Source organism: Dermochelys coriacea, chromosome 7, assembly GCF_009764565.3.
Source record: "Dermochelys coriacea isolate rDerCor1 chromosome 7, rDerCor1.pri.v4, whole genome shotgun sequence".
Taxonomy (NCBI): domain Eukaryota; kingdom Metazoa; phylum Chordata; order Testudines; family Dermochelyidae; genus Dermochelys; species Dermochelys coriacea.
Genome location: NC_050074.1, coordinates 32804743 through 32828008, shown reverse-complemented (window position 1 = coordinate 32828008; position 23266 = coordinate 32804743). Strand labels below are relative to the sequence as shown.

The 23266-nt window shown below is 47.3% G+C and overlaps 1 protein-coding gene across 1 annotated transcript; it reads left to right on the top strand.

Moving 5' to 3' along the window:
- Positions 1 to 942: 942 nt before the first annotated feature.
- Positions 943 to 22514, top strand: SCYL1 (SCY1 like pseudokinase 1). Its single transcript, XM_038411270.2, has 18 exons — positions 943 to 1311; positions 2996 to 3136; positions 4483 to 4605; positions 5742 to 5962; positions 6882 to 6972; positions 8290 to 8445; positions 9232 to 9390; positions 10324 to 10431; positions 11077 to 11190; positions 14336 to 14491; positions 15123 to 15311; positions 15544 to 15619; positions 15718 to 15900; positions 18346 to 18485; positions 19060 to 19161; positions 21323 to 21625; positions 21967 to 22033; positions 22116 to 22514. The coding sequence occupies exons 1-18, from the start codon at positions 1195 to 1197 to the stop codon at positions 22238 to 22240; spliced, it is 2571 nt and encodes an 856-aa protein (XP_038267198.1). The 5' UTR covers positions 943 to 1194; the 3' UTR covers positions 22241 to 22514.
- The last annotated feature ends 752 nt before the right edge of the window (positions 22515 to 23266 follow it).

Genomic DNA, 23266 nt, shown 5'->3' with positions numbered 1-23266 from the left:
CTCTGGGGCTGGGGCCATATGGTGCCCACCTTCCTGGCACGCTGGGGCTGGGGAGGCTGGGGCTGCATGTCTCCCAGCACTCCTCTGGGGCTGGGGAACTAGCCTGGGGTGGGGTGGGGTGGAGTGGGGGGCTTTGGATCAGACCCTTGCTTTTTACTTGTGTGTGGCCCGCAATTGATTTTTTTCTGTGAATCAATGTCCTGGGATAGAAAAAAGGTGCAGATTCATAGATTTTAAGACCAGAAGGGATCTTTATAATCCTCTAGTCTGACCACCTGTATAACACAGGCCAGAGAACCTCACATAGTAAGTAATTTCTGCATCAAGCTAATAATCTCTGTTTGCCCTTGAACAGATTGTTTAAAAAAAATCTAGCCTTGATTAAAAGACTCCAAGTGATGGAAAATCCACCACAGCTCAAGGCCAACTATTCTAGTAGTTAATCACCTTCCCTGTTAAAAATTTGCTCTGTATTTCTAGTCTAGTCAAGCTTCACAATAATACCTAGCTCTTAGATAGCATCTCTAGATCTGAAAGTGCTTGACAAGGGAGGTTGGTATCATTATACCCATTTTACAGAGGGGAAAACTGATGCACGGAGATGAAATGTCTTGTCCAAGGTCACCCAGCACAGCTAGGCACAGAACTCACCTAATTTCTCAGTTATACTAAAAAAATAAAAAGGTTCCCCACAAAAAATGTTGGGGGTGGTGGTGGTGATCTGAGGGTTAGAACAGACACTGGGAGTCAGAGTTTTATTCCTGACTCACGGAGGAGAGTCGGGGTTAGTAGTTGGAGCAAAGGCTGGGAGGCCGGACTCCTGGGTCCCATTCCCAGGCTGTCACTCCCTTGCCGTGGGACGTTGTGGACAATCAGGTCTCCTCTTTGTGCCTGGACAGCTCCACCGGCAAAGCAAAGGCGGCCGCCGGCAGGAGCGGTGGGGTGCGCCAGCGGCCGAGGAGGCCCCTCTGCACCCTCCCAGAATCTGCGGCCGCTGGGGGGCGGCCGGGGCAGCCGCCGGGATTAGCTCTGCGCCAGGCCTCCCCGCCCCCCGCCCCGCATCATTGCTCCCCTGCTCTGCCCCCAGCCCCTCCCCGCCCCCCGCGCCGCGCTCTCTGCTGCCCTCTGGCGGCCCGTCCGCGCCGCGCAGCCCGCTGGAGCCGGATTCCGGTCCCGGAGCGGCCCGGCCGGACGATGTGGTTCTTCTCCCGGGACCCGGTCCGGGATTTCCCTTATGAGTTCGGCGCGGAGGCGGGCGCGGAGCGGGGAGAGCCCGCGGGGCCCTGGCAGCTGCACCGGGGCAGGAGGAAGGTGAATCCCCCCGTTGGGCCCGGCCCGGCCCGGCCTTTGCTCGCCTGACGTGGCGGGGCCTCCCTAGCCTGGAGCCGCCGCCACCGGGACCGCCAGCCCGGGGCACAGGGGGAGGTTTCCAGGCTTCCCCCTCCCCAGCTCGGGGTACGGGGGTGGTGGTTTCCAGGCTCCCCAGCCAGGGGTACGGGGGGGAGGTAGGTTTCCAGGCCTCCCCCTCTCCAGCCCGAGGTACGGGGGGGTTCCAAGGTCCCCAACCCAGGAAACGGGGGGAGGTTTCCAGGCTCCCCAGCCAGGGGTACGGCGGGGAGGGAGGTTTCCAGCCCCCCCCCAAGCCCGGGGTTCAGGAGTGGGTTTCCAGGCCCTCATCCCGAGGCCGGGGTGTAGAGGGTATCCAGGCTTCTCTTCCCCAGCCTGACCTAGAGGTGGAGTATGGGGGGGAGGGTTTCAAACCCTGCTCTGGGTGTAAAAGGGGACTTTCAGAGAGCTCTTGGACGAAGACAGAGTTTCCAGGACCCCCTAGAACAGAAGAGGTGTTTAATGATCCCCAGAGTTTTGCTTCTCCCCTGGTTTATGGAAGGGTGTGATCCAAGCCCCCACTCAGATACCGTTATCAAGGATAGAGGGAGTTCCAGGGGCGCCCACTACGATGGAAGGTCGTTTCAGGTGGCCCTCTAGGCTCTTCCTCCCCCGATAACAAGGATTTTCAGGATTCCTCCAAGCTCTCCCCAATCCTGAGCATCCCCAAAAATAAAGGGCCCAGGGAACCCCAATTGTGGGCTTCTCTAGTTCCTCCTTAGTCTCAAGGGTTTCCCCCCCACCCCCCCACCCCCCCACCACTTTCCAAAATAGCTGGGGGACATCCAAGGATCTAGTACTACTTGTAGTCCCTAGGGTCAGGGGACAAACAGCAGCATGTAAATGGGAGGGTTTAGCCCGCTTCCAAAGTGGCTGCCGTGTTCCACCCAGAGGCAGACACAGTTATTCTCATTATAGGGTCCATATAATAATAATAATAGTAATAATTATTTAATACCTAGCTCTGATATGGAGCTTTTCATCAGTAGATCACAAAACCCTTTTTCAAAGCAAGTTGGTATCATTATCCCCATTTTACACGTGGGGAAGCTGAGGCACAGAGCGGGGATGGAACTTGACAAATGTCATCTAGCAAGCCAGTAGTTGAGCCTGGAATAGAACCCAAGTCTTGTGAGTGCAGTGGTCTGTTCACTAGTCTACATTGCCTCTCCCAAACAGACCGTCCTTGACTCCCCATCTCCGGCCAACCTCTGTCCCACAAGGGAGGAAAGGTGAACCAGCAATTTGGATGCCAGCATGGGACACAGGAGACCTCAGTTCAATTCCACAGACTCCCCATGTGACCTTGGGCAAGTAAGAACATAAGAATGGCCATACTGGCTCAGACCAAAGGTCCAGCTAACCCAGTATCCTGTCTTCTGACAGTGGCCAATGCTAGGTGCTTAAGAGGGAATAAATAGAACAAGGCAATCATCAAGTGATCCATCCATCCCCTGGCACCCATTCTCAGCTTCTTGCAAGCTTCACATCCTTTTTCTGTGCCTCAGTTTCACCATCTGTACATTGGGGAAAATAGCACTGCTCAGATACTAAGGATCATAGACACCCTTAAATAAATAGCACATAACACTTTTTTGTTTTTCTTCAGACCACAGGGGATCTGGTATCCGTTTTCGTCTATGAAGTTAAACCTAATTCAGATGAACAGACACAGGTCGCCAAGGCAGCTTTCAAACGCTTTAAAACCCTCCGGCACCCCAATATTCTGTCCTACATCGACGGATTGGAGGTACTGTTAATGATTTTTATTTGTGGCGGTACCTACCGTCCATTATATTTATGATTTCGTATTGTGGCTATGTTTACAGTCTTTGATGATTATGATTTCGCATTGCGGTGATGTTTGAGGCCCTGAACAGGGCTGGATTTGTATCACATCTGACACAGGGTAAAGGGTGATCTCTGCCCCAGAATGGCACAGAGTAAAGGGTGCAGAGTAAAGAATGATTTCTGTCCCAGAGTTCAGAGTAGCAGCCGTGTTAGTCTGTATTCGCAAAAAGAAAAGGAGTACTTGTTAGTCTCTAAGGTGCCACAAGTACTCCTTTTCTTTTTGTCCCAGAGTGTGTTTCCTAGGCTGAAAAACACCAAAGCTTAGGGTGCTGGATTGATACTGTATGCAGTTATGTTATTTATCTACTGCCTTTATGAAACTGCAGCAAATCCTGAATCTGGCTAAAGCAGTGTCACCCGACATGTTCACCTTGCAGTGGGACAGCACAGTGTATTACACTTTTGTCTTCCTATAGTGGATGCATTTATTTATTATCTGTTTAGTTGTATTATGGTAGGCCCCAGCAACCCTGAACAAGATTGGAGATCTCTTTAGGGCATCGCATGGATCCTGACTGAGATCTGGGCCTTTTGCCATGCCAGGGACTGCATGCTGGACCCCCTAATGAGGAGAGGGCAGTGGTGTCTGTGCAGTGGCTGGCAGTAAGCGTCCCTTGATCTCATTTGTGGGGAGATCTGTGTGGAGCCTGGCACAATGGAGGTCCCTGATCTTGTTGAGGGGGGATGTCTGTGCAGTGCCTGGGATGGAGGCAGTCCCCTATTTTGGGTGGGAGATTCTGCACAGTGACTGGCACTAAGGGGTCCTTGATCTCAATTAGTGGGGGAAAGGATGTGCAGTGCCTGGCACAACAGGGGCCCCAGTCTCAGTTGGGGGGGGGGGGTTGTGCTGTGCCTGGCACAACGGGGGCCCCGATCTTAGTTAGAAGGGGTTGTGCAGTGCCTGGCACAACAGAGCCCCAATCTCAGTTGGATGGGGATTGTGCAGTGCCTGATACAACAGGGGTCTCCAGTCTCAGGTGGGGGGTGGGCTGCTCAGTGCCTCTCTGATCTCAGTTGCGGGGGTCTCTGTGGCGTCCTACCCGACAGGACCCCGATCTCATTTGTGGGGGTGGTTTGTGCAACGCCAGGTCCAACAGGACCTTTTGATCTTGGTTGGGGCTACAATGCTATCGTAATACTACTAATAATGTGCCCAGCACAAAGGGGCTCCGATCTCACTTGGAGCCTCTGGGTGCTTCTGTAACAAAAAGAAACATGGTGTTTTTTTTGCGGGGGCGGGGATAGACAGAGAAATGTTTGCACGTGGTGACAGAGCCTGTGACATCTCTGAGTACTTACCTGAAGTCGAAAGCAGATTCTGGAGGGTTAAATGAACAGGAGATATCGTGGGGCCTCCATCAGATTGTGGTAAGATACAGTGATCTCAAGCAGATGGGTTGTGCCTGTATAGAAAATCCTAAATCACCAACTCATTTGCCCACAGCCCCTCAGTTTTCATTAAAAGTGGCAGAATTAGATTTTTATTGTTTATAATTTTGACAGATAATATTGATCTTTATTTTTAACCTGTTTTTCAATTTTTATTGATTTTAAATTTTCACAGTTGCTGGAAATTGTGGGAATGGGGTTAGACAATAGGGGTCTCAGGCTAATTATTTAATGGCAGTAGATGTTGCGATTCAAAGAGTTAAGGCTTCATAGCCGTTAAAACAAGCTGTCAATTTCACGTCAGACTATAAAAAGTAAATATCCTTTAATCAAACTCTACTATGTGCTTAAACAGCATTTTTCTTACTTTGCCTACCTGTAAATTTCTGTTATTGAAGGGGATATTTTTTCCTTGGGTTGGGTGTACAGTGAAGTTGAGATTTACCGATAAAAATCTAATCTTTCCAAGCCTAATTCTAATGGACCAATGTGCTGCCCTAGTAATAATGATAATTTATTTTGCTGTGCCCTGCTAAGTTTTCGAGTTGTGCCCAGACAGAACACACCTCTTCTGCTTCTTCTTTAACCAGGTATAGCTGTTGAGGGCTGCTGTCCTGCCAGTGATCCCTTGATCTGTCCAGGGTAGAACTGTCCAGGTTAGACCCAACTGAGGTCTGCCATTCCCCACTATGGTATCATATTGTCTAATCCAGGATGCTGGGGTAAACCAACTATGAGTCAAGTGAATAACGTTATCCCCATTTTATAGATGGGGAAACTGAGGTGTGGGAAAGGAAGGTGACTTGTCCAAAAGCACACAGGGAATCAGTTGCAGAGCTGGCAATAGAATCCAGGAGTCCTTATTCCCAGCCCCCCCCCTTCTCTCACAGCTACCACTCATGACCTACAGCTAGGAATGGAACCCAGGAGCCTTGGCTCCCAGACGCCCCTGCTCTAACCCACCAGACCCCATTCCTGTACTAGAACTGGGAATGGAACTCAGGCGTTCTGACTCCCAATCCCACCCCTCAACTAGACCATTCTGTCTCTAAGATTCCTCTCACAGGGCTGCCAGCTGACTGCTCCTCTCACTTGTCCTTCCCTTGCCTTTCCAGAAAGCGCTCAGCTTCCTAGTGAATGATTGCAACCTTATCCACAATAATGTGTGCATGGCTGCTGTTTTTGTGGACCGCGCTGGTGAGTGGAAGCTGGGTGGCCTGGATTACATGTACTCGACCCAGGGTGACAACACCTCTCCTCGGAAAGGGATCCCTGAGCTGGAGAGATACGACCCACCAGAGAAAACAGATAACAGCAAAATCCCTGGGGAGAAATGGTGAGTGGGAGATGGGGCGGGGCCCATTAATCTCCTCCCACCCTTTTATCTAGTTAGACTGTAAGCTCTTTGGGGGCAGAGACTCTCTCTCGCTGTGTGACTGTGCAGTGCCAAGCACGATGGGCCCCCTGATCTCAGCTGAGTGAGGTCTGCAGCTCACCCAGCACGACAGAGGCCTCCCAATCTCTGTCGGGGCCTCTCTAGACATGACCGTAATACAAATAGATTTGTAGATGTTAAGACCAGAAGGGACCATTATGTCTGACCTCTTGTTTAACACAGGCCAGAGAATTTCTCCCTGTGATTCTTGCACTGAGCCCAATAACTAACAAAGCCCAGGTTCTAGAAGGGAGAGGCTTTGAGCTCTGCTTATTGTTCTGTACATGCATTGCTGGGGTTTTATTGTTATTTCAGGGACCAGTTCCATATTACCCTCCTCATTGTTAACTCATTCTGCGGTCTTTCTCCGTCACCCTCCATGACCTGGTCTTTCTTTCTCCACAGTGTCCCGCTGTGTTCATGTGCAAGAGCCTTCTCCTCTGCAGCCCCTTGCCCTCAGGAATCCTCTTCCCTGCATCTCTCTCTGCTCTCCTCTCAGTTCACCCGGCACCTGCTTCTTCTCTGTGTGCGCAAGACACTTGTCTCCAAACAGAATTTCTGTATCCCCCTCTACTCCCCGTTCTGCGTATCCAATCCCTGCCACCTCTTGACAGTGTGTGTGCATGCGCATGCAAGAACCTCTGTCTCATTTCAAGTTCTTCTATTGTTTGTTTTCCTGCATAGCCCTTCTGCCTAACCCAAAAGGGTCTTGGGGGTGTAGTTTGTATGGATCATGTTATGCAAAATACAGCTGGGTTGCACTTTTCTTCCCCATGGGGAAATCGTTGGGAAAGTTACATCGGTTCTTCTGCTGTGCCAGGTCTGCAGACATGTGGCGTCTTGGCTGCCTCATCTGGGAGGTTTTCAATGGCACCCTGCCCCGCCCGTCCTCCTTGCGATCCCTCGGCAAGGTAATGTGGTCACTCCCCTTCCCTCCCGCTCTGTTGATAGGGCCTGACAAAGTAATTAATCAGCAGATCCACCTGGCTCCAATCCCTCTACTTGTAATATTACACCCCTGGGTGGGTTGTTGGCAACAGGAATCAAACCCGGAATCAGGAGCCTCTGTGACGTACGCTAAAAGAGCCAGGCTGTAGCAGACTTATCAACCTCTGTCTGTGGCCCAGCCATGGCTAGAAGGGGACAGAGCATCACATGGAGTGGATCTGGGTTACTCCCAGAAGGGCAGGGAAAGTTGACTGCTGGTGGGTTTCACAATATGCTCTGGGGGGAGAATGTATCTTTCAGGACCCATTGACTTCAGTAATAATAAATCCTAGCTCTTATGTAGCACTTTTCATCAGTAGATCATAGAGACTTTACAGAGGAGGTTAGACTCATTTTTCCCATTTTACAGATGGGGAAACCAAGGCACAGAGGGGGCAAGATGTTACCTAGCAGGCCAATGGTAGAGCCAGGAATAGAACTGAAGTCTCCTTTGTCCCAGTTTGCTAGGCCACACGCCCCAGAGCTAACCATCAGCTTCACCCTGTTAATGTGAGGGTGAGTCAATGCAGTTTTCTATAGGGGTGCATTGGTGGGGAACTGGTAGCATATTGCCCTGTGTCTGTCCATCCTGTGGCTAAATAGTGGCCCTTCTGTTTTGTTTATTGGCCAAACTTATAGGAGCATGACAATGATTGCAGATCACTCTCTGCTTTACACAGCCTCTGTGCAGCTACTATTCCTTAAGAAGTCCCTTATGGAGCTGTGCAATTTCAAATGGGTTGGTAAAGAGTTTTGTGGTTGTGCTGTAGAATAGCAGTAGAGTGCAATAGATAGGGCACAGGACTGGGAGTTGGGAACTCTAGGGAGAGTGGGGTCTAGGGGTTAGCAGGAGGGGCTGGGAGTCAGGGCTCCTGGGTTCTACTCCCAGTTCTGGGAGGGAAAGGATGGGAAGTCTAGTGATTAGTGTCGGGGAGGGGAAGCAGCCAGGATTCCTGGATTCTATCCCCAGCTTTGGGAGGGGTGGGGACAGGAGTCAGGATTCCTGGGTTCTCTTCCCAGTTCTGCCATGGAGTTGCTGTGTCAACTTGGGCAGCTCAGCCTGTTTCCCTGTGCCCCAGTTTCCTCATTCCTAAAACAGGGATAATGAGATCCATTGGCTGTTGTCAACTGGTTTGCTATCCAAGCAGAAAAGATCCCAAGCTAATTAGTATCCATAGCGAATACTTAACACACAAGGGACACCTCTTCCTGATTGTAGAATCTGTGTATCCTCTCTCCAGATCCCCAAGTCGCTGGTCCCTCACTACTGTGAACTGGTGGGGGCCAACCCCAAAATCCGCCCCAACCCTGCCAAGTTCCTCCAGAACTGCCGGGGCCCCAATGGCTTCATGAAGAACAGCTTTGTAGAGACCAACCTTTTCCTGGAAGAGATCCAGGTGAGAGCGATGCTGGTAGCCTTGTCGCCCCCAGTCAGGAGGGGTGGAAAATACAATATTAGAACTCCTCTGTGTAGGCCAGAGGTGCCCAAGAGAGTGTCCAATCAATTGCTGGGGCTTGAGGACCCCCTGCATTGGTTTATGAGCCCATTGAACTTGCCTTGGGCAGTACTGACCTTTGTCTCGGCTCTGTTATATGCTCGCTTGGTGGGGAAAAGTGGCTTCCGGAGCACAATTAATTTTGGGGGGAGGTTGAGAGGGAACTGGCTGGGATGGGGAATGGGATATGAGGCCCTTCTCCTCCAGAAGGCACCAGCTCTGAGGGGAAGACTGGCTGGATCAGGGAGGTGGGGAATGGGATTTGAGGCCTTTCCTCTCTAGAGAGTACCGGCATCAATCCTGCTGCAGGGTAGGGGGACTGGTTGGCTTAGGGGGTTGGGAAGGGGTAAGGTGTCTTTTCATTCCACAAAGCATTAGCTCTGATGTGGCCCCACGTTGTGGGAGGGACTGGCTGGTTCAGGGTTAAATAAGATAAAGACCACTTCAGCTTTAAGTCACTGGTTCAACTCCAGCCCATGTTAGCAGATCTGGAAATTCATGCCCCTATATGGTAGAACAAGAATTTGCTGTATTTCCAACCATTTCCTAGTGAGAGAGGAGACTGCACCATCCAAACCACCATTGCATTGGTTCTCTTGTTGGCAGCCCCAAAGGGCAGAATGGAGCCGCGAGGAGCAGGCTAGTCTGACCCAGTGACCCCATTTCCCTTTTCCCCTGCCCCGGCAGATTAAGGAACCAACAGAACGGCAGAAGTTCTTCCAGGAGCTGAGCAACAACCTAGACACCTTCCCCGAAGATTTCTGCCGGCACAAGATCCTCCCACAGTTGCTGATGGCCTTTGAGTTTGGTAATGCTGGTGCTGTCATCCTAACCCCACTCTTCAAGGTGAGCTGCTGTTCTAATGGTGACATTCCTCTGTTTACATCTTGTGATGGGATGGGGCTACAGGCCTGTTTCCTGTCTCTGGACATTCTGAGGATTTTAGTTCCCAGAGTGAGCAAGGACTGCTGGCAAGCAGACTTTGCTTGTGGGGAGGGGAGAGCAGTTGGTGCTGGAGATCTCCTAGATCAGGGAGGAGACAGGCAAACACAAAGTAACCCTATAGGGACAGTTCAAAGTGGGAACAGACTATTGCTCTGTTGGCTAGAGCCCTAGAGGGACCAATTTGAGCCTGTGACTCATTGAAGTTGGTGTGCCTGCGGGAGAGAGGCATTTTAGGGCTAAACTGCCCTATTAAGGAGTTGCGCGCTTCGTAGTTTCTGTAGGCTGCATACGTTGCATACACCAGGGTCCTTGCATCTCTCCGTTTCCCCCACAAGTGCCCTGTGAACCACCCTCATTCAGTTCCCTCCAATGCCCACCTCTCTTGGCAGGCTGGATGTGCTACATTCACTTCACCTATATCAGAGTCCTTGATTCTCTCAACATGCCAGGGCTCTGTGTGCTCTCTCATTCCCCCTGCCTCCCCTATTTTACCACACCTCATGCCAGGAAAAGGGAAACTGAGGCCAGAGAGGTATGCCATACTACACATTCCTCATCAACTGACACATGACCTTGCAGGGTGTGTGTGTGTGGAAATACGGGGACTCCATTCCCAAGATACATGGACCATGGAGGAGATGATGCCAAGAGCTGACGTCAGTACTCAAGGAACATCTACAGATTAATTTCTTGGTATGGCCCAGCTAGGAGTATTTTATCTCTTGAAGGCTCATGGGCCCACCTCACCACTTTCCGTCTCCGCACTAAAGCTTTGCTTGCCCCTCATCTCCTTCAGGATCAAAGCTTCCTCTTTAACTTCCACTGTTGTTGCAGGTGGGGAAATTCCTGAACGCTGAAGAGTATCAGCAGAAGATCATTCCTGTCATCGTCAAAATGTTCTCCTCCACCGACCGAGCCATGAGGATACGGCTGCTGCAGCAGGTCAGTGATCAGCCTCGCTTCGCATCTGTGCACTTGGGCGGGCCCAGGGCTCAGACGGGTTAGCAGGAGCAGTATTTTTCTGTTCTTGTTAGAACAGGGAGGGGACGGGGAGTCTGAACTTTTGGGTTCTGTTCCAGGCTCTGGGAGGGGAATGGTGCCTGTCTAGTGGTTAGAACCAAGGAGAATGGGAATTGGGACTCCTTGGTTTTACTCTCAGCTCTGAGAGGGGAGTGGTTTTGTGCTAGATCAAAGAATTAGCAGACTGGATTTTTGGGTTCTGCTTTGGGAGAGAGTATCACTTCACTTAGTTGTTAGGACAAGGGGACTGAGAATTAGAACTCCTGGGTTCTGTGACGAGCTGTGGGAAGAAGCGTGCTGCAGGGGTGGCTTGGAGCCAGGATTTCTGGATCTGTTCCTGGCTGTGGAAAGGTGTGATGTCAAGGGCTTAGAACAGGAGATTGGGAATCAGGACATCTGGGTTCTCCTCTTGGCTCTCCCCAGATGGTGTGGAGCCCTGCTAATTTTGACTAATTTTAACATTGATCTTGCTCAGCACTACACCAAACGTTAAGTCCTGACTGGCGGCACTTGTGTGTGTGTGTGTGTGTGTGTGTGTGTGTGTGTGTGTGTGTGTGTGTGTTACAGATGGAAAACTTCATCCAATACCTCAATGAACCCACTGTCAACACCCAGATCTTTCCCCATGTTGTGCACGGCTTCCTGGACACCAACCCGGCCATTCGTGAGCAAACTGTGAAGGTAGAACAACAGAGGGCTAATGTGATCTTGGATGTATAAATGTGGGATTTCAAGTAGGAAGGTTCTGTTACCTCAGTATCTGGCACTGGTGCAACCACTGCTGGAATACTGTGTCCAGTTCTGATGTCCACACTTCCAAGAAATATGTGGATAAAGTAGAGAGGGTTCAGAGAAGAGCCAGGAGAATGATTAAAGGGTTGGAAAACCTGCCTGATAGTGAGAGCTTCCAGGAGCTCAATCCATTTAGTTTATCAAAGAGGTTAATGGGTGGCTTGGTTGCAGTCTGTAAGTACATACATGGGCAACAAAATCTTTTTTGATGGGCTCTTCGGTCTAGCAGAGAAAGGTCTAACAAGATCTACAAAAAGAAAAGGAGTACTTGTGGCACCTTAGAGACTATCAAATTTATTTGAGCATAAGCTTATGCTCTAATAAATTTGATAGTCTCTAAGGTGCCACAAGTACTCCTTTTCTTTTTGTGGATACAGACTAACACAGCTGCTATTCTGAAACCTAACAAGATCTAGTGGCTGGAAGTTGAAGCTAGAAAAAGCCAGACTGGAAATAAGGTGCATGTTTTTAACAGTGAGGATAAATAACCATTGGAACAACTTGCCAAGGGATGTGGTGGATTCTCCATCACTGATAATTTTTAAATCAAGCTGGGACGTTTTTCTAAACAATCTGCTCTAGTTCAAATAGGAATTAACATAGAGAAGTCTGTGACCTGTGTTATACAGGTCACACTAGATGATCACAATGATCCCTTCTGACTTTATAACCTGGGAATCAATTTCAAGGTTGCTCTGTTCCTCCTCCTTGAAGGATGCTGATGGGGTGGAGTTAAGGGGGAGGATGATGCTATTCTGGACTATTGATCTTGTCTGACCCTGTTGCTAATTCTTACCTCTGCATGGGGAGGAGGTTTTATGTAATACTGGTTTGCATGATCTGGACAGTCTTTCCCATAAAGAACCTCAGACAAGTCTGTCCTGAGTCCTGAGAGTTTCAGAGGGTGCACTTTCTGCTGTGTACACTGGCTGGATAGATAGGCAATATGGTCTGTGGATAGTGCTTTGGACCAAGGATTCAGGAGACCTGGGCCAGGATTTGTCAAAAGTGACTAGTGATTTTAGTTGCCTGATTTGAGATGCCTTTTAGAAAGAGACCTGATTTGCAGAAAGTACTGAGCACCCACCCTCTGAAAACTAGACCCCTTTCCAATGTCTCTAGCTGAGTCCTCTTTTCCCCCTCCCTCCCCCCTTGGGCCTGGATTCTGTTCCCAGCTTTGCCACTTATCTTGGGCAAGTCACCCACCTGTCTGTTTCCCCCATCTGAAAAATGCAGGTAGTGATAGTGATCCTCCTTTGTAAACTGCTTTGAGATATATGAATGTTAAGAGCTGGATGTTACCCCTTTTTGACCCAAGTGGTTAGCCAAAATTTGGGGTCCTGCAGGCTGTTTGGTTAGGAGGAGAAATTGATGATAGCATCAGGTTTTCTTTGATGCAATCCTGTTTATTTACAAAGAATCTACAAAGTGCTATTTCTCTGAACACAGCAGGAATCAAACAACAGGACATCTCTTTGTTTGAAGTTTCTTTGCTCCCAGCTGCTTCAGCCAGCACTCTGCTCAAAAGCTCTCTCTTGGCATTTTCTCAGGGCCCTCTCTCAGTGCTTCTCTGTGTGGTGCTTCCTGGCTGTTTTTTTCTCTCACCCCTCTACTAAAACAATACCTAGGGAAGTCCCTCTGCCCCCTGAATTCAAGTGCCTGAGTGGCCTCACATGTGCCAAAACACATGTTTTGTTTGCAGGCCTCCTAATGTTTCAGCTCTGAGTCCATAAAAAAGCTTGAATAGCTTCTTACAACTACCTTTAATCAAGGTTTTAATGAGGTTTAACCCAACCTTTGCCACTATCCTAAGGGGATTCATTGACAGACAAAGGGCAATAGAAATGTCTGTCACTGCAGGACATACTGTCAGATCAAAGGGATGTCACTCTGTTGCCTGATTTTTGGGACAGATACTACCATTATTATCTGTTTGTACAGTGCCTGAAACAATGGGGTCCAGACTTCTTGTTAAGCTCTCTGGGGGCAGGGAGTGCTATGTTATTAGAGTTGGCTGGGAAATGGAATTTCCGTTCTGTGGCAAATTCTGACATTTCAAAAATGATTTTTGTTCTGATTCCTAAATTTTCCACAGACTTGTTGTTAAGCTCTGAAAAAATTTGATTTGGAGCCATTGAAACGTTTTGTTTTGATAATATCAAATTGTTTCATTTTAGTAAGGTAAAAGCATTTAGTTTATGTCCAAACAATATATAAATTATACTATAAATTAAAAATTAATATAATATAAAAGTTAGCGAAATAAAATGAAACTGTGAATCATTTAGCCTCTCATTTTGTATCAGTAATGTTGAAATAGTTTGGTTTGTCGAAACGCTACAAAATATTAAATGTAAGTCAATACAATATATATAATCTAATATTAAAATTATTATAATATAGAAGTAGAAACTAAATAAAATTAAAAGACACACTTGAAACAGTCTAAACAAATAGTTTTGACTTTCTTCCATTGAGAATTTTATCGAAAACCATGTTCCCTCACATTGTTTCAGTATCCACTAGACTCTGTTTTTCTGTAGAAAACTGTTTTGTCAAAAAGGTTTCATCCAGCTATAATTATTCTGTTTGTACAGTGCCTGACACAATGGGGCCCAAATCATCTAAGTTCTATTGCAATATAAATGTTGCATAATACTAGTGTCCTACAGAGGATAAAAGCCCTACTATAGCTGTACAACAAGGGATGCTTCAGGAGTTACTCCCTGTTATTAGCCATGCTATCAACACATCCTACGAGCTAGGGAGGCATCATGGCCTAAAGGATTGGCATTAGACTGGGACTCAGGAGACCTGGGTTAAATTCCTGTCTCTCCCACTTGCCTGCTGGGTGACCTTGGGCAAATCACTTTAACAGCCCTGTGCCTCAGTTTCCCCATGTGTACAGTGGGGATAATGGTACCAACCTCCTTTGTAAGGCACTTTGAGAGCTACTGATGACAAGTGCTATGTAAGAGCTAGATATTATTAGACCTGAATTACCCAATGACTAGCCTCTTTTCTCCCTTCACAGTCGATGCTGCTGCTGGCCCCCAAGCTGAACGAGAACAATCTCAATATGGAGCTGATGAAGCACTTTGCCCGTCTGCAGGCCAAGGATGACCAGGGGCCCATTCGTTGCAACACCACTGTGTGCCTTGGAAAGATCGGTCCTTACCTCAATGCCAGCGTGAGTAGTGAGACCGTTTCCTGCACTCCAGAGGGACCCAATGCCAGGCAGGATGGGGAAAATAGGGACACAGATCCTGGTTTCTTTCCCAGGATGATTTCCCTTTAAAATGCCTATTTCCCACCAAGGCTTCATATGATGCAGAGGAAGATTGTGGCCATCTTTAAGTGAGGAATTGTGGATTGTAGATCCCAGCAACACTCTAGCTTTCAGGAGGAGGGGACAGGAGGGTTTTGTGGTTAAAGTACCAGGCCAGAGCCTGGAAGGCCTGGCTTTCATTCCTGGCTCTGCTACAAAGTCAACAGTTGCATCCGATGAAGTGAGCTGTAGCTCACGAAAGCTTATGCTCAAATAAATTTGTTAGTCTCTAAGGTGCCACAAGTACTCCTTTTCTTTTTACAAAGTCAGTGTAACCTTGGGCAAAACACTTCATTGTTCTTTGGCTGTAAAACAGGGATAATCTTCCTTTCTACCACCCTGTGTCTGTCTAGTCTATTTACATTGAAAGCTCTTCAGGGCAGGGACTTTTTTTTTTATGTGTTTGTGCGTGGCTAACACAATGGATCTGTGACTGGGGCTCCCGGGTGCTACCATATTACACAAAATAAATTGCCCATTCTCTTATTTCCAGACTAGACAAAGAGTTTTGATCTCTGCCTTCAGCCGTGCCACAAAAGACCCATTTGCTCCCTCCCGGGCAGCGGGCGTCTTGGGATTTGCTGCCACTCACAACTTCTATTCTATGAATGACTGTGCATTCAAAATCCTGCCGGTTCTCTGTGCACTGACAGTTGACCCTGAAAAGACAGTCAGGGATCAGGTGAGTTGGATCTGCAGTGAAATTTGCAGAGCTGCCAACTCCAAGCCTCCAGCTCTGATGCCCAGCACAACGGGGGCCTCCAATCTTGGACGAGTCCATTCTAGCGTCCAGTGTGATGGCGGCACCCAATCTCAGCTGGGGGTCTGTGCAGTCACTGGTGCAACAAGGGCTCCCACTGTCTGGAGGGGGTATCTCTACAGCATATAATAATAAAGTAACTTCAATCTCCTAGACTTTCAAGGCCATTCGAAGCTTTGTGACTAAGCTAGAAACCGTCTCTGAAGACCCATCTCAGCTCTCTGAACTGGGTGAGAGATCCTAATACTGTGCTGAAGTTTTCAGGCATTTAAACACCAAACAGAACTAATGGACGTTTTTTCCCCTTTTCTTTCTGCTCCCTTTGCAGAGAAGGATGTTCATGCAGCATCAACCAGCCCCGGGATGGGAGCAGCTGCCAGCTGGGCAGGCTGGGCCGTGACAGGGGTCTCATCGCTTACGTCGAAGCTAATCCGAACAAACACTGGGACCACGGTAGAACAAACAGCTGTGGAAACCCCCACTGGAGGTGCACTGGAGCCACCCAGTATCGGTCAGTCTTTGCACAGTAGTAATCTCAAAGCTTGAATTGGGCTTTAGTGGCATCAAAGAATTGAGTAGCCATGTGGCAAATGGCACTGAAGCCAGCAGCACCATCTCAAGCGATAGAAGGAAATACATTTTTGCATGACACGCAGTTAACCTACAGAAGACTAGCTAGGGTATAATAATAAGGATGGCTGCCCCTTTGGCTCAAACAGTTGGTCAGTATTTGAGACTTTGCAGGGTAGTTTCCAGAAAAGGGGAAATCAGTGACGCAAGTCAGGTATATTTTTAGTTAGACCTGAGCGAATATGTGATATTTTTTTTGACGGGGGTGATGGTGATGGTTGCTGAAATGAAAAAAACTGTTTCAGCTCAAAAAAACACGTGAAGCAAAATGACAAACACAAAACACTTTTTGTTTGTTTATTTTTTAATCAATCTAGCTACATTTGTAAATGAAACTTTTCTAAACAAAAAGTCAAAAGTGTCAAAACTCTTAGTTTTGACATTTTTTGGGGGGAAAGAAATCCATTTTTTTTAACTGAAACTATTTGCAAGCTAAGGTATATCATTTTAGTGCCCCTCAAAATGCAATTTTAGCTAATTTACCGTTTGCTGAATTTTGTTTTGCCCAACTTTAATCTTGGTGTAATCTTGTTTATTTATAAAGAATGCACACAAAGTCCTGTTTCCCTGACCACAGGAGAACCCAACAACAGCAGGCAGTTTTCCTGCTCAGAACTCCTCAAATCTTCCCCTCTAGCGAGCTTTTCACAGATGTTTGAGGCCAGAAAGGGACCTTGTGATGATCTGGTCTGACCTCTGCTGTAAGACAGGCCATAGGATTTCCTTGTGTTAATTCCTATTTGAAATAGAGCAGGTGTTTTAGAAAAACATCCCATCTTGATTTAAAAATTGACCGATGGAAAATCCACTACGATCTTTGGTAACTTGTTCTATTACCCTCACTGTCATGGTAGATAAAAATGAATGATTTAAATTAAAATAATCGAAGAAATCAGATTTTTTAATTTAAATTAATTAAAAAGTAAACCTACTTAAAATTAAATTTGAAATCTTGATAAACTGTGTTAAGACCTAAAAATACTAGAGTCAAGCATTTAAATTAAATGAAAAAAATAATATTAAGCAATATATATGTGGTGCCAAAGATTTAAAGAAAATCAAACCACTTAACTGGTGGAAATCACCACCTAAGCACCTGGAGCCAGAGTTTGTTGAAGTACTGAGCCAGCTTTTGACAGCAATAGCTCTTCTGGAGATGCAGAGAGAATATCTTCTTTTCACTTTATACAAGAAGTTCAGTTCAATGACTAGTTTATTTGAAGTTAAGAAACTGATTGGGAGTTGAAAAAGCAGGAAAGCTTGTTTTTCCTTTTCCAGTCTATGAATAATAAATCAATTAGTTTTAAATACAAAATAGGTTTTTAATAAACTTGCATTTTCCAGCACATTTAACATAGTTTTATTTAGCTAGTACAAAAATTAAAAAGCTGGTTTTGCTCATTTCTAATTGAATTCCATAGATCAGTTAATCGCCTAATAAATAAGAAATTCGTTATTCACCATTTCTAAAATAATAATAAGTAAGAATTAAGAATCTGAATAAATGTATGTTAAGCTATATAATTGCTTAAATAAATGTGTAGTGCATCCACCTGGTTAGCAAAAAATAGCATCACATTTAATGTAAAGGCAATATGTAGTTGCAAATCAGCATGTTTTAATGATTACAATCAGTGAAAATAACTTTTGGTTAGACAAATAATTTAAAAGTACAAATGTAAAACAAGATTAACAATTGATGATTTAAATCCAAGTTTTCTGCTTACTGATTTAACTCAATTCTTTCTGCACCCTATTAAAAATGTGTGCTTTATATCCTGTCTGAATTTTTCTAGTTTCCACTTCCAGCCATTGGATCTTGTTAGGTCTTTGTATGTTACACTGACAAATTTCTGTTCTCCATGTGGGAACTCAAACAGGGATCAGGTTACCACCAAACCTTCTGTGTTACACTAAATAGATGGAGCTCCTTGAGTCTACCACTCTGTGCCCAAGAAGCTCTGTCCCTCGCTTCCTCTCTCATCTACTCGGTGCTTCCCTGGGCTTCTTGCCTCCAACACACACAGGCTACAACTGATCTCCTAGTCCCTGCGGTCTTGGCTCTGACCTGCCATATGCATTGATTGATCCCTCCATTCTTTGTAGCTGTCTCTACTACATAAAGTGGGTTAATTGCTTCTTCCGTGGATTTGGAAGGGATCCCCTGGGGAAATTTACCAGTATAGCCATAGCAGTCCCTGTGTTGACAAGCCCTAGCTGTAATAGGAGTTATGAGAAAACTTGGGCACAGTTCCTCTGAAGCGCTCAGTGCTGGCCACTGTCAGAAAAAGGACACCTTCTAATAGTGTGGGCTTTTGTCTTTAAGGAGCCAGCAACATCCCTTCCCCGGCGATGTTGCCAGCAGTTCCCGTTCCATCCAGCAGGTGGGATCTGGAGGGGGATGTGACCGAGGAAGAAGAGAACTCCACAGATAGATGGGACGATGAGGACTGGGGGAGCCTGGAGGTGAGCAGCACGCTTCCGTCTGCAATAGAGTTTGTTTGAGGATGACAGGTGGGCTGCCTCAGTGATTGGAGTAAGGACTTGTAACCCCCTCTGCTGAGTTGAGCAGATTTGGGAGCTTCTAGTCTGGTGGGGAAATTAGTAGAGTGGGGGCAATTTTTTAGTGTAACTTATTTATTTACACTGCATGCACAGTCCTGGGACAGGGGTGTTCACAAACAGCATGCAGGGCAATCCCATTTCAGATTTCTCAGCCCAGATGCCAGTGCCCCATGCCCAGTTCCCCAGAAGCAATTCTGCCCCAAGAATGTGCTGTAGTTAAAAAGATTAAGGGAAGGCAGCAAATTCCCCTGCGCTGCTTGCAATAGCTCCCCTGAAAAGAATACATATATGTATCACCAAGCTATCAACTGCGTTGCATGTTTTCCAAGACTGGCCACTGCTCATACGCAGACAAGTATGCACCACAGCCTCATCCAGTGACTTCTGCCATATTAGCTGCAGGCTCTGTTGCTGCCTGGTTTGAGATTCTGCTTCCTCATGTGCTGTGCCTCATTTTCTGTGCTGTTGCTTGTAGCAAGAGGCTGAGCAATCCAAAGGGCAGGCGAGCCCGGATGACTGGAACACCCCGGAGTGGTCAGAACCAGCCTTGGCGTTGAAGAAGCCTGGGACCAGGATGGTAGGTGGCTTTCCGCACATGCTCTCACTCTGATGCCACACCATACGCTGTCTTAAGTGCAGGTATCCCTTCCTGGTGCATTTGGTCTCCATGATCTCTGGGAGGGAGCGAGTAACCCTCAAGCTAATACCAACTGGGAAGGTTGTAGGGGCAATAGTGTGGCCTAGTGGATAGGGCACTAGACAGGGACTTAGGAATCCTCGGGTCTATTCCTAGATCCCACAGTATTCTTGCCAGCAAGTTAAAGAAGTATGGGCTGGATGAATGGACTATGAGGTGGATAGAAAGCTGGCTAGATTGTTGGGCTCAACGGGTAATGATCAATGGCTCCATGTCTAGTTGGCAGCCGATATCAAGCGGAGTGCACCAAGGGGCGGTCCTGGGTCCGGTTTTGTTCAGTATCTTCATTTATGATCTGGAGGATGGCGTAGACTGCACCCTCAGCAAGTTTGCAGGTGACACTAAACTGGGAGGAATGGTAGATATGCTGGAGGGTAGGGATAGGATACAGAGGGACCTAAGCAAATTCAAGGATTGGGCCAAAAGAAATCTGATGAAGTTCAACTAGGACAAGTGCAGAGTCCTGCACTTAGGATGGAAGAATCCCATGCACCGCTACAGACTAGGAACCAAATGGCTAGGCAGCAGTTCTGCAGAAAAGGACCTAGGGGTTACAGTGGATAAGAAGCTGGATATGAGTCAGCAACGTGCCCTTGTTGCTAAGAAGGCTAACAGCATTTTGGGCTGTATAAGTAGGGGCATTGCCAGCAGATCGAGGGACATGATTGTTCCCCTCTATTTGACATCGGTGAGGCCTCATCTGGAGTACTGTGTCCAGTTTTGGGCCCCACACTACAAGAAGGATGTGGAAAAATTGGAAAGAGTCCAGCAAAGGGCAACAAAAATGATTAGGGGGCTGAAGCACATGACTTATGAGGAGAGGCTGAGGGAACTGGGATTGTTTAGTCTGCAGAAGAGAAGAAATAGGGGGGATTTGATAGCTGCTTTCAACTACCTGAAAGGTGGTTCCAAAGAGGATGGATTTAGACTGTTCTCAGTGTTAGCAGATGACAGAACAAGGAGTAATGGTCTCAAGTTGCAGTGGGGGAGGTTTAGGTTGGATATTAGGAAATACTTTTTCACTAGGAGGGTGGTGAAGCACTGGAATGCGTTACCTAGGGAGGTGGTGGAATCTTCTTCCTGTGAGGTTTTCAAGGTCAAGCTTGACAAAGCCCTGGCTGGGATGATTTAGTTGGGGGTTGAACTAGATGTCTTCCTGAGGTCCCTTCCAACCCTGGTATTCTATGATTCTATCTGCCACAGCCTGATCAGTGATCTTGGGCAAATATCTGTGCCTCAGCTTCCCCATATGGGAAATGGGGATAATGACATCCTTTGTTAAATGCTTTGAAGTCTACTGATGAAAAGTATTGTATAAGAACTAAGGATCATTACATCTAGGAACAAAAAATGTAGATCACTGTAATGGGGCAAGGGAACTGTTACACCAAAAAGAACTTGAATATCATGATAAATAACCAAGCGCTCCCAGGGCATTGCTAGAGCTGAAAGGGCACAAACAATCTTGGACGTATAAGCAGGGGAATATCAAGTAGGAGTTAAAAAAAAAAAAAAAAGGTCATCACCTCTGTTTATGGTAGTGGTGACGACATTACTGGATAACTGTGTCTGGTTCTGGTGTCTGCACTTCAAAAAGGATGTTGTCAAATTGGAAAAGATCAGCAGAGAGCTATAAGAATGATTTTGTCTCTGGAAAATCCACTTTTTAGGGAGAGGCTTGAGAAGCTCAGCCTGTTTAATTATCCCAGAGAAGGTTAAAAGGCGATTTGATTGTGGTCTTTAAATTAAGACTGTCAATCTTTCTCGCCTTAGTCACCGTACGACCCTCAGATGGGAATAACCATTGTTCAAGTGCCTACTAGTACGAAAGACAGTGTGGTCTAGTGGCTAGGGTGACGGGCAGGTCTTTTCCCATTCCTGGCCTTTATCTGTTAAGCCTGGGCGCTCAAAGTCACCTCTTCTAAATCTTGCAGATAGGATATGACTAGTCCAGAAGACCCTTCATTTCCTGTCTCGTAGCTCATTTGTCCTCTTCCAGTTGCTCTGATCAATCTGCCCCTGTCTCCCTTATCATTAACAGACCAGCAGCTCCTCCAAGAAACAGGAATCAGACTGGACCAGCTCTGGTTGGGAGGTTGGATCTACATGGAGTCACAAGAAGTGGGGCGCTCAGGGACAAAGCTCTGTGGCAGAGGACAGCTGGGAGGAGGATTTTGGTTCCAGGACAGTGCAGAAACTGACCCCCTCACAGCAAGCTCCCTTGGCCCAACCAGAAGGAACCAAACTGGCCAGCGAATATGACTGGGACAGCTCATCGAGTGTAGAGAAACCAGATCCTTTCTTCTCCATAATCCCTATTCAGAAGTCAACAACAGAGACCCAGGTAAGTTTCTCCATGTCTCATGATCAAGGATGGGGTGTGTGTGTGTCAATTCCCAGCTCTGCCACTGACTCCCTGGGTGACATTGTATGTTTTGTTTTTTGTTGTGGGGGGGGAGGGTCTACAAATCCCCAAAAGGCCTGGGAAGGGCTAGTGTTATCACCCTGCTCTCTGTTTAACTGAAGCTCCAGGGGAAGGCAGGGTGGGATACCCACTCAGTTTAGGGATTAGCTACTTCCCTTCTCTTCCTGTGTGGAAAGATAAATGTGTAGTGAGTGCCTCCACCAGTGTAGTGCATAACTGTGAAGGAGTCCCCTGAATTCGAATTCTGTGTCTAACTTCAGAGAAGCATGGATGCCATTGGCGACTGGGGTACAGAGGAAAACTGGGAATCTCTGGACTCTGACCAGGGTGAGTTGCTGAAGAAGCAAAGTTGTACATGATTGTTCCATCCAGCCGTTCGTACTAGCTGGGAATTCTTATGTCTCCCTAGGGCTCAGCAGGGTAGAATTAGCACGCAAGAAGCGAGAGGAGCGGAAGAAGGAGATGGAAGCTAAACGGGCAGACAGGAAGGTGGCAAAGGGACCTATGAAACTGGGTGCCAGGAAGCTGGATTGACAGGCAACAGAGCAGTGGAAGCTTCAGCTTTTGCTTGTACATATGCGCTTAGAATTTTAGTTTATACGTACATCAGCAATAAGGACACCCCACCAACCAGGTACACTCACCCGCAGAGATGCACAAACTTGTGGTTCTACTGTATTTATTCTGTACAGCTTCTCAGTAAAAAGCAGATGGGGGCCTGTGATTGTGTGGCTTATTGCATTCTTCCTGTATGTGCTGCAGTTTTTCTTGTATATAAAGCGTGTAGGAATAAATTAATTTTAAATGATCTGTATTTAAATCAAAAACAGAGTCTATTCTCTTTTAAGGAGACATAGAGACACTTTACAGACTAGTCTCTTAGAGAGAGAGACACACACACCCACACACAGAGTGGCTAGTCTCTTAGAGACGAGACATGCACACACACCCCCAAGAGAGAGAGTCTAGTCTCTTAGCCACAACAAGCAAGCAAGAAATGCACACACACAGAGAGCGAGCATGTCTAGGCTGTTAACCACAGCAAGCCAGAAAGCGACACACACACACAGAGTGAGTCTAGTCTCTTAGCCACAGCAAGCCAGAAAGAGGTAGACAGTGTCTAGTCTCTTAGCAACAGTAACACACACAGAGTCTAGGCTCTTAGCCACAGCAGGAATGAAAGAGACACACACAAACGAGAGGGTTGAGTCTTGGAGAGACAGCAAGCCAGAAAGAGAGAGACAGAGTCTAGTCTCTTAGAGGGCCCCAGCTGGGAGGAGAGAAAGGGAAAGGCATCGGAGTCGGGCCCAGGACTCCCCAGCAGCAGCAGCCCCTGTGCACTCAGACCCGCCCGCTGGTCCAGCTCACTCACCTCCTTTGCTCCAGATGCTGCGCAGCCACCGCTCGCTCGCACAGTTTGTACCCAGCTCCTGCCTCCCCATTGGCTACAGCCATGACCAATAGGAGACTCTCACTATGGTTAAAAGGTGCTTGGTCCCACAGGCTCATGCGCTGGACAGCTTTTTCAGCTGCAGGTGTTATGGCTGGAAGCACCAGTAG

What these genes read in the sequence shown, in the direction of transcription:
- SCYL1 (XM_038411270.2), top strand. Translation starts at nt 1,195, where the DNA reads ATGTGGTTCTTCTCCCGGGACCCGGTCCGGGATTTCCCTTATGAGTTC. An exon ending in AGAAGCCTGGGACCAGGATG is followed by an intron (nt 19,162 to 21,322) that starts GTAGGTGGCTTT and finishes TATCATTAACAG; the next exon opens with ACCAGCAGCTCCTCCAAGAA. An exon ending in AGTCAACAACAGAGACCCAG is followed by an intron (nt 21,626 to 21,966) that starts GTAAGTTTCTCC and finishes GTCTAACTTCAG; the next exon opens with AGAAGCATGGATGCCATTGG.